Source organism: Cotesia glomerata, unplaced genomic scaffold (assembly GCF_020080835.1).
Source record: "Cotesia glomerata isolate CgM1 unplaced genomic scaffold, MPM_Cglom_v2.3 scaffold_16, whole genome shotgun sequence".
Taxonomy (NCBI): Eukaryota; Metazoa; Arthropoda; class Insecta; order Hymenoptera; family Braconidae; genus Cotesia; species Cotesia glomerata.
In genome coordinates, this window is record NW_025401997.1 from 1,111 (window position 1) to 12,963 (window position 11,853).

The 11,853-nt window shown below is 31.7% G+C and overlaps 1 protein-coding gene across 1 annotated transcript; it reads right to left on the reverse strand.

Annotated features, from left to right (window-relative positions):
* Nucleotides 1–345: 345 nt before the first annotated feature.
* On the reverse strand, nt 346–1,647 carry LOC123273911 (TBC1 domain family member 5 homolog B-like). The gene is made up of 2 exons (XM_044741397.1): nt 1,460–1,647; nt 346–1,351 (listed from the first exon to the last, which is right to left on the reverse strand). The coding sequence occupies exon 2, from the start codon at nt 1,174–1,176 to the stop codon at nt 346–348; it is 831 nt and encodes a 276-aa protein (XP_044597332.1). The 5' UTR covers nt 1,177–1,351; nt 1,460–1,647.
* Between the last annotated feature and the right edge of the window lie 10,206 nt (nt 1,648–11,853).

The following is an 11,853-nucleotide window of genomic DNA, read 5'->3' on the forward strand; positions in this document are numbered from 1 at the left end:
AAGTAATTTATAAGTATCGGAATTTAGAAATTCATTGACGTGAATCAGACCTCTGAATGTTTTCTCAACCAAAGTTGGGAAAATATCCTTTATATTTACTGTTTTTAAATGTTTTGGCACTAATTATGAAATCGCGAACTTCAGTAGATTTTAATTTTATTAAGTAAGAAGAATTTTTATTCTGGGGCTTATCATTTGCACTATTTGGTTTATTATTATTTTCGAATTTGCGGATTGATAAAATATCATTTTTTAAATTTTGAACCTTCAGTGTATTAAAGACAGTTTCGGTGATATCCAAAGGAGATAAGCTAGCAGCTACAACATCTGGGAATTCTGAGATCACTAATTTTGATGTTGAAGAAGTTCTTGTAGATGATGAGCTATCTGGATGTAAAGCATAGCTTGTGTCTTGAGCTTTGATAATTCATCAATAAACAGCTTTGAATCAGTTGCTGTTTTTGACTTTTGAATATTTAATTCTTCTCTGAGTTCCGAGATACTGGCAGTATTTGAAGAAACATTTAGCTGCAGTGAATCCAATCGTTTATCGATCAAGTTTAATTTCTCAGTCATCGAATGATTAGAAGTAAGAAAAAAGTTCATCATCGAAGTCAGTTTTTCATCCGTATTTTGTGTCTCCCAGTTTTCTGGAAGACTTTGGAGAGCTGCCTTAGACACTATTGAATCTAAGGACATGTTTGAATCAGTGAGAGCGATTGATGAAGTAGACTGCGTTATCGGTGATTGCAGCGGTGAAGTAACAGATTTACTACTAGATGTAGATGAACTTCTAGTGAGATGCTTATTTTTCAATCCTGAATCTTTGCCTTTAGTTTCTGAGGTCTTTGCAATATTGATACCTAGTTGTAATGTGAGAGGAGATTTCAAACTTGTTGATGAAGTTTTTTGTGTATTTGCTTGTTTGTTGGTGACTGCTTTATTACTAGCTGGAGAAATTATTTGGTTTTTTGTTTGTTTATCGGGGATTGACTTGCTACGAGTCTTTATCTCACCAGTTGTCAATAAATGTTTGAGATTTGTAGCACAACAGTGATATAATGACTTGATTTTCATACAATTTCGCAAACAATCTAAGTGATAAGTCCGTTGACAAGAAGAACAAACAGCTGGAGTATTTGTTGGTTTTTTACAGGCAATACATAAGTCCGTCATCAGTGATATAATAAGATGATACTATTACTAAGTGTATTTAAAGTTTATATAGGTAATAAACAGACGCAGCTCAGAGTAAACAAAGTTTCTATAGCAATAAGCTGTATAGTAATAAGCTGTGCCTGAGCACACATATACCAGTCACTGTGCCCGTAATTCGAATTTAGTTTATACACTACACATACACATACACTATTTTATGTGACTCAATGTACGCCTGCGTAAACACTAGATTGCGCGTGGAATACTGCGCGGGTGAACAAGTAGAATTTCACAGCCTAACCTTCAAAATTTATCCACTAATAAAATCGAATTTATTGAATTACTTTGAGATTTATCAGATATTCAACCAATTATAAATTACAACCCATGTTGTTACACTAGGAATGAAGTGATAGTACAAATTTAACACTCAATGTTAATCAGGAAATTTTATGAAAATAGACAGAGCCACAATACAGTACGTGTGTACACCTAACACGATCAGTGTGATACACTGTGATGATTGTCAATCAAAAAAAAAAGCTTATTTTATTGAAATTCCTATAAAAAGACAGTTAAAAGAACTTTACAGCAGACCGGGATTCTACGAATGCCTGCAACATCGTTTCCATGATCATTTAGGAGATAATAATCCTAATATTACTGATGTATATAATGGGAGTCTGTATCAAAAGTTTATTGACAATGAATTTTTGGCAAACCCAAATAATATTTCTTTAACTTGGTACACCGATGGTGTACCAGTTTATAAATCGTCGAAAGTCAGCATGTGGCCAGTTTATTTGAGTATTAATGAACTACCTTTTGCTGAGCGGACTAAACGTGCAAATCTATTACTGATTGGATTGTGGTTTGGATCTGAAAAACCTAATGCCAATAATTTTTTTGCGAAATTCTACAAACAATTAAAAAAATTATCTAATGGCGTTGATATTACTCTAGCTAATCATCAGATTATTAGGATCAAAGCAGTATTACTAATTGGAACGTGTGACCTGCCAGCTAAGTGTCAGTTTTTTAATTTTACTTATTACATGGGCGCTTATGGATGCCCATCATGCTTATGGCCTGGTGAAACTTATAATCTAACAGCTGATGGCAGATCTCATACGCACATTTATCGATATACTCCGGATCCCGAGATGCGAACAACAAGACAAAGTGTCGCATTCGCAGAAATTGCTTTAAATAGTAACTCTACGCATATGGGTGTCAAAGGACCATGCGCTTTATCGAAATTAATGCCTGATTTTATTACTGGAACTGCTATTGACCAAATGCATTGTGTTTTTGGTGGTGTAGTAAAAAAACTATTGTCATTATGGTTTGATTCCAGTAATCGGGGTGAACCATACTCATTGGTTGATGCGTCAGACATTGTTAATAATCGGTTGATTGCTATCAAACCACCAAGTTTCGTACACCGCATGCCTCGTTCAACCGAAGATCTTCTTCATTGGAAAGCATCCGAACTTAAAAATTGGTTCTTTTACTACGCTTTACCAGTTATGAATGGAGTGATGCAACGAGTGTATTTTGAGCATTTTTCATTATTTGTTGCCGGAATTTCGCTTTTAAATTCAGATTCAATATCAAATATTGATGTAAATGTAGCATCTAACATTTTGCACAAATTTGTAAGTGAATTTGAGGTATTATATGGATTGAAAAACTGTTCTATCAACGTTCATCTCATTATACATCTACCTAAATGTGTCCTTGCCCTTGGACCATTGTGGGCGAATGACTGTTTTCGATATGAAGATTTAAACGGACAATATTTGAATGTAATTAACGGAACTAGACACATCGATTCACAAATAGTAAGGTCACATAATCAGCAATTAAAACTTCAAAAGATTTTTGATGAGCTACCGGAAGGAAAAATCAAAGATTTTTGTATCAAACAAAAGCATAATAACAAAATTTGTGAACGATTACAGAACAGTTGTTATACTATAGGTTCATATAAAACTTACAATGATGATTATATGATCCCTAATAATGTTCAGTTAGCTCTAGAAAATGTTTTACCTGCTCCAAAAATTCAAGAGTACCTACGATTATTAAAAATGGCAAATTGTATGTCTCTGAACGATATACTCGAGCATTACAGACTTCTTCATCGTATGCTTTATATAGAGATCACACTGGATATCATCTTGGTTCAATCATTTGCTTTGTTAAATTGAGTTATTGTCAATGTATTAATGAGAATAATTGTCTAAATCATCGTCCACCTGTTCACCAAGTTATAATCCAAACACTTTTGAGTGAAAGAGCATTTAATGTGATATATAATCAAAATGTTCAGTACAATATTCCATATTTATACAAAAGTTTAAAGATGGACAATTTTATATCTATTGATATCAATCGATTGGTTTCTGTTTGTTTTGGAGTTAAAGTTGGAGATGATTTGTACGTTGCCATACCTATTAATTCAAACAATAACGAATAGGTTTGATTTAATTACTAATAAAATTAATGTATATAATAATTGTAATATATAACTATTTTATATAAAAAAAATTAGTGATTACTCAGTTACTATTTAATAAACACGATACTTTTTCCAAAATAATTTTATGAATGCCAAAAGATGAGAGAGTTATAATGATAAAATTTCCAAGATATGATATATTTTTTTTTTCAATAAAAATTTATTATAAATAGACAAATAAATTATAAATAAATAAATTATAAACTATTATATAATTTATAAGTAAATTTTATATAAAATTATATTTTTAACTATGAAATTTTTAATTTTAAAAATGTAAAATTTTTTACAAAAATTTTTTATCAATTTGAATTTTTGCGGCTACAAAAACAAAATGTCAGAGACTCTGGAGCTTGAATCCATATCCACAAGTAAAAGAAATTATAATAATAACTTATTGATCATTTTTACGGTCAAAACAGAATCAAATACGCCTGTTTTAATCGTACTTATTCTCCCGCGCATACTTTTACGGTCAAAACAGAATCAAATACGACTGTTTTAACCGTACTTATTCTGCCGCGCACACTTTTACGGTCAAAACAGACCTCTTTTTAGGCGGCAAATCAGACTTCAAAGGGTTGGAAAACTTTTACGGTTAAAACGGAGTTAGATTTTCGACTCGGGAACTTCCCGCAATTCTCGAGCTCAAAGCGCTCAAAAATATCCCTCAAAGTTATTGAGCTCTCTGAGCTCAAAAGAAGAACTTTCCTGTTTTTTTGAGCTCTTCGGGCTCAAAATATTGATTTTCCGAGCTCTTTGAGCTCGGAATTTAATTACAAATTTTGAGCTTTTTGAGCTTTAAAACTTGATACTTATTTGAAGAAAACATTGTTTGGTACAACTTTAAACTGCGATATCTTCTAAACGCGTCGTTCGATTTTGATCCAGTTGACTGCATTCAACGCAATTTTTTATGCACAAAAAAATACATACAAGGTTAACAATCGATTGGTTGCGAAATTTCGAAGTTATTTAAAGAAAACGGAAAAACAATTTTTTTTTTAATTTTTATTTCTTGAATATCTTTGAAATCGCTCGACCGATTGACTCCAAAAAATATTCAGATCTAAGTCTCGGTAAACCCTTTCGAACGCCGTGTCGCGGGTCTCAATCGGTTGATTCGTTCTTGAGATATCGTACGACAAAAATTTTGTTTACACACACACACACACACACGGCGGGACGTCACGCTGAAACTAGTCAGAATAGCTTCTTAGGACCTCAAAACGTGAAGATCCGGTGAGAACTCGATTTTCGAAAATCGGGGTGAAATCAATAACTTCCCTATCTTTTTTTTTTTTAAAATCTCCGATTTTCAAATAAAAAGCGGGAAGTTAAAATTTTCGTTGCTCTAATTCAAGTACGATTTCAAAATATGAAAATACACAGAAATTGTACTTGAATTAAAGCAACAAAATTTTTTTATCATAAAAACTGCATTTTTTCAGAATTTTCAAGAGTTTTGTGCAATTTTCTTACATTTAGAACGGCTTATGGTCTAAATAAACTTTAAGTGATCCTCAATCAACTTCTGTACGAAAAAATTCTAAAATATTTTTATTAATTTTCTTAAAAACCTAAGAAAATTCTCACGTTTCTGAAATCGACCTTTAAATTTAGCCATAAACTCTCACGCACTCCCAGATCAATGTCTCCAAATTTTTCTTCCGTATTATGAAGTATGATTGAGTAATCATTATTCGATTTATTCTAGATAATCAATCCATCAAGCAAGTGTTGAAGGACTTGGTTTCTGAAATTCGAACGATTAAAGAATCACAGACTCAGATACTTCAACGCCAACTCGGAAATCAAAATCTTCAGCCGGAACTCAATGCTCAAGTAAGTGTTATAAGCTTCAAGGAGTTTAACACGTGAGAATCGAATAGAATCTCTATAATTGAAAATTAGACTGGAAATAAATACTCAGAGCTCTCAAAAATGATCAATTTCTATAGCGAGAAGGTAAAAAAATAATTTTTTCTATTTTTCAGGTAGAAATCGGTCATCCTGGTTCGAATGTGTTTGTTCGACGCAACCAATGGGATACAGCAGATAGTAGGGACACGTTTCAAAGTATGGGTGTAAGTCTGGTGAAGGCTTTGTTTGAAGAAGATGTCTTGTTGCGAAGCAATCTTAAAGGAGGGGCGAGCAAGATCGACAAAAATGCACCCCAACGTCCAGGCTTAGACAAAAACATTTTGGCTGCAATTAAAGGTGACTAATTAATAAAAATTCTGTAAATTCATGTCATAGATTGTGAAGTAACTACCAGTTAGTATCTTTGTTTATTCAAAATATTTAGAATAATTTGATTTTCAGTCATTCAAAATTCTTTACGATCCTTTAAATCTTTTCGAAAACCTATTCCGTACGAGCACTTGACATGTGAAATTATTTTCTCATCATTTTCCCTGATTGAAAAGTATTCAAATTTCATCATTTTTAATCTTTTTCAATCAATATTTGTATTCAGGGTTGCTCAATCAGGAACTACAAAAGTCTAGCTTTACCGTAATTTTCAATAATACATTTTCTAGAAGCTGTAAAACAAAAGTTTCCTGCCGAATTCAAGCAGTCATTATTTGGAATGGCTATCAACAACATGATGACCGATATGCGAAAGAAAACCCAGGCTGCTGCTGACATTCAGGTAAAATACCCTATTGACATTAAGATCCTGAAGATTAACTTTAAAACTTTCCAATGGATCTCAGCTAACTTCTTCCGGTAAAATTACATCCTGCCGATTATTTTTTTCCCTGCGAGTTCTCGGTCAATAGATTTTCCGGCTTAAATACCCCAAAAAAACTTGATCGTATCGTTTATTTCTTTGGATACTCTTTTAAATCTGTTCGGGAAGAAAGTGAGTTTAAAATTCCAAGAATTTTTCCCGAATCAATTTTTTTGTTTTTAATTTTTAATTAGTCTCAATTTTTACTGGGTAGAGATCATACAGTCATCTCTCAAAAATCACCTAATGATTACTTAGATATCACTCAGAGACCACTCAGAAATTACTCAGGGATTACTCGAAGATCAGATGAAAATCACCCAACGATCACTGAGAGATCACCAAGTGATCATAAAGTGATGCCTGAGTGATTTTTAAGTGATCTCTGCATGATCCTTGAGTGATCGAAAAGCTCAAAAACGTAACGTGCAATTTTTCAGCGCTTAAGTATGAAATTAGCGGGAAGTTGCAGGGATGACCTTTAGGGTCAACCGTTTTCCTGATTTTTCTTTTCACGAACTCGTGAACTTAATTCCTGATTGAAACAATTTCTAGTACTAGTTCACTGATAAAAAAAAATTAACTTGACTCAAGAGCAAGAATCTTGAACCAAGAATACCATTTTGAAGAAAATAAACTTCTTGAGTCAATAAGAAAAATTCTTAATCCAAGAAAATTTTCTTGAATAAAAAATTATATCTTGACTCAAGAAATTCTTTTTCTTCACAATAGTGTTCTCGGTTCAAGATTCTTGCTCTTGAGCCAAGTTAAATTTTTTATCAGTGTATTATTTATTATGATTATATATTATTTATTTGTGCTCAAAACATTACTTCTACCATTTTTTCAATTTATTTTTCATAAAATTTTATTGATTTTTCAAAATCCTTTAATTTTTTCAGTAAGTGTGCAAATTCCTACAAAATATAATTTTTTTTGTATGTTTCAGAATCAAGAAGGAGCCAATTAACATTTTGGAAAAATTTTCGGTTTCCGTTTGATTGTTTGTGTTCACAAAAATATTAAATATAATAAAATGTTTTTTTTCTTGGAATTTCTAATGTTGACGAAAATAAAAATAATATAAAAAATAAATTACACAAGGGTCTTATAGTTTAAAGTAATCATAAATATTCCTTGCGTAGATAAATTGAATTTCTTAGTCCAACATTTTCTTAAATTGATCTTTTTTTTTTTATTATTCTTCAGACAAGAATTTCGTACTTAAATCGAAATATCTTTTTGCTGTGCACCTATACATTAGTGATTCATCACGATATCTCTGAAACTATTAGACCTATAGACTTAAAACTTGGTAGAAATACCTCTTTGTCATGTAGAGAATACCTGAATACACACAGAAAAATATTTACTTGGTTCAAGGGATGAATTCTTACTCCAAGAAACTTATTGCGAAGAATTCTACCGTCGTGATTAATATAGATAAATTCTTGAACAGAGAAACTTTTCCTGATTTAAGTAAATTTTACTGGATTCGAGAATTTTCCGTCAAGATTCAAGATAATGATACTCTTCAAAATGATTTTCTTGGGGCAAAAATTTATTTCTTAAATGAAGTTAACTTTTTTTTTAATGCAGATTTAACGCAATTTAAATCTGCAAAAAAATTGCTGGAATGTTAATTATAAAGAAAAATAAAGATTTCAGGCTGAAATGCGTACTTTAACCCACAGCACACACTTTCCCCCTCATGAAACAGATTGAAAATTTGACTTTTTTGTCTAAAATCATTATGGCAATAATTTTAAACTTTAATAATGAATCAAATTTAAAGGGATACTCATAAATTCCATATAATTTTCAATTATATAGATTATCATATATTACTTTGATATATACTTTACGCTATATATATTTTTATACATTCAAAAGAAATATATTTGGATCTATTTAATGTAATCTAATACAAAATTATAATAATACATCAATATATTTTCTTGTATTTTCCAATATGTATTATTAAATGTAAAATAATATAAGATATTGTATGCAAAAATTATATAACAGAAATTATATTAAAATATATTAAATCGGCGAAAATATGTATATTATTAGATAAAAAATATACTATATTTAACAGTATATAAACATATGAGAAAAATATAATATTCAATATATTTTGACTTTCACATCCTTTTCACCCCATGAAACGGTTCTCAGAATTTTTGAATTTTTACCCAACTCCAAAAGTTATGAATTTTTCAAAAATGGCGTTTTTATTTTCAAATCAGCCATAACTTTTCTAAAACTAAACATTTAGAGTACCTTTTTTAAAATTTTTGTTTTTAGATGTACTTTCCGATAAAAATATTAATAAAACTTTTGTAAGTCAGAATCACTTATGGAATTGTTTTCAGTTTTTGACAAAAATCAATGATTTTTCGAAGTTCGACATTTTTTTTTTTTAATTTTTTTTTCTAAAATAAACTCTTAATCAACTCCACAGTTATCCCTGTAGAACCCAGGCAGGTTGGTGACTTCTCTTTCTATTTTTTTTATTCAATTGAAAAAAATTGTTAAATTTTCAAAAATGGAAAAAAAATTCTTTTTTCATACAACTTATTTATATAATGAGATAAATACAATTCAACGATTTTACGCGTGGCATTACATTCACAATTTAGAGGCTTCATCGATGACTGTAATTAGTATAGATCAATAATTGATGCAGCTAAAATTAATTACTTTTTCTCTGTCGTTTAAATATTTTACAAATTCTGTGTTCATTCGAATTCGAAAAGCTTTTAAATAGTAAACGACCATTTTTGTCCTGGAATTATACAATGTAGTTGTTGGAGTTCCTGTAATCGGTTTCGTTTCAAAGATCGATCATTTAAATCATTTACTGTTGTGTCATACTTTTCTTCTGGGGAAAACCACTATAATATTCCGGCAAAGTTATCCGGTGCAGAAGCCCATTCAAAAAACGTTCTTCTGGTGACGTTATTTGTTTGTTCACCGCGAGTTGGAGCACCTGCCTGCTGCAGTCGCTTGGAGCACACCACCGATTCCATCACACGGACCTTCCCTGGCAGTCGCAGAAATGCCATTCAGCAGGAATATCAAAATCATCTCTGTGGTAATATAAATTACAAAGTTCTTTAAAGTTTTTAAATTGTTGAGGGAGCCCCATCAGAGAAAATAATAAATCTTGTTAGCAACGTTCAGGAAGACTTTCACACGTAATCAGTTATTATTTCGATGAAAACATGAACAGCAACGGCATCATGTTTGTTAGAATCTGAGATAATTACCAAACTTTTGTGTGTTCAAGTTTGTTATTTACTTTATAATAAATAACGACTGGAAAAGCTGTTGCTTGAGTATTATTGCAGTGAAAGCCAACTGCCGCATCTTGGACCACGAAGGCATAATTTTTCTGCAAAATCGCCAAATAATAACGTATTTCTGTTTGGTTTCAATGTTTCTTTCAATGTCTCAAGCGAATTACCTTAGCTAATGAACGAATAGAGGTAGAAGAATTTCTCAACTCACTCACAAAATTTTTTCCACAAATTTTCTTGTAGGCTTAATAATAGTTTCTAAACTACTCTCGGTTTTGATATCCAATATTTATATGTAATATTCTCGATTTCCCCCGGTCCTCAAACATTTTAGTAAAACTTTACTCAACTCATCGACCCCAGGACAAGTTTTACATTCACTCTTAAATAACACTGAAAAGATGGATTTTCACATGATGCAATCATGCTCAGTAATCGCTGTAGTGTTTAATGGGCTTTTCTGTGTTCCTTGTCAAAGAATAAACATTATGCACCTAAAATAACAATAACGTGTAAAACTTAAAATTACGCATTTATAATTATTAATTAATTTGATAATTACTGCACATCATTAACTTCACTTTTGATGAATCGTACACACGCAGATGGTGTGTTCCACTTGCCCCTGCTAACACACAATGTTTTGGTCGCAAAGAAGCGAATTTGAAAATCCGACTCCTTCTCAGCAGGATTTATTTCACAGAAACATTGGTATAATTTTCTAAGTTAGACAGGATAAGTCTTTTGGACGTGTATCCGATTACCATCATCACTTCAAATTGATACAAAGTTTTCATACCGCATTGAGCACTATACTCATCATCGCTGTAAAATTTTCAACTTTAATTTTACCTGATCAGTAATTGTCCTCCTATACAAAAATGTTGAGTAATTTAGTTTTCATGTATTTAAAACATCGATTTTACGCTACCCATACCTAATTTCGATTCAGGTGTAGAAAGTAAACCTGTTTCTTCAACCAAATTTTTGCTACTATTGACGACAAATGTCTTTGATGTATTCATAGTTTCACAAATACTGCCCTCACCCATTTCTACAGGTACTAATGTTAGAAACTTTGTATTTTCAAAGACTTATTTCAGTTTTTATCGTTGAATTTATCATACAAACATTTTAATTGAGAGAGCGAAAATTTTCACCATCGTCAGTCAATCGATTCTTCTCATCTGAAGAAGAAAGCAAAAACTTTTTTCAAGCTGTCGGATACCCGATTTATTTTTATTGTTCAAAAATTGATTATCATTCAATTTCTTCGATGGAATCGGTGATTGATTTAACAATTCTAATGCGTATGGTTTGTTACGGGTAATTGAGTTGCAAAGCGCCAACTTGGGATCCCGAGCTTGATTTCAGATGCCAAGTGGGTTCGCTATCAAATGATCATGGAACCTCAAGAATAATAATAGTGAAACATATGGGGCCATACTAGAAAATGTATTCAAGTAACGTATAAATAATTAAAAACTTACGGAATGATAAGGACAATGGGAGATCCGTGGCAGCTGGTAGTTACACATCATTATCAGCCTGATCAATGTTGTCATTATGAGTCAAGCTAAAGCCAAGTCTTCACGGTCACCTCACACTCAGCACCAGGGATCACTACGAGCATCATGGTTTGTTGCTTCACCAACCTCTAGTTTTTTCGACATGAAAGAACTGCAATAATCAATGCCATCATCTAATCCTAACGTTACATTGTTTCATAGTATCAGTCGCCGGACGAACCACTTTTTTAAAAATGAGATTCCAACTCTCAAAAGGATTACAACACCGATCGTTCAAATAATACTCCGACGCCATAAAGACAAATTAAAAAAGCGCTTTTGAGTAAACCAGGAGAAATCTTCATTTATTTAGTACAACAAATGTAATGACAATCTTTTATAACACACTCATGATTGCACAAAAGATTTATAGGATTATGTTTTAGATCTCAAATGAAAAGCTCAACACTTTTAATCAAAACATACCACGTTATAACGCATCTAGTTTACTGGCTATAGGTAAGTGCGATAATTGTTATCCCTAGTTTATCGATCTCGGTTGATATGTTAAAATTTTGAATCTTACCACCACAGTCATCGACAGAAGCCTCTAAATTGTGA

Bases quoted from the DNA above. Each gene is read 5' to 3' on its own strand.
- LOC123273911 (XM_044741397.1), bottom strand. From the start codon at position 1,176: ATGACGGACTTATGTATTGCCTGTAAAAAACCAACAAATACTCCAGCT.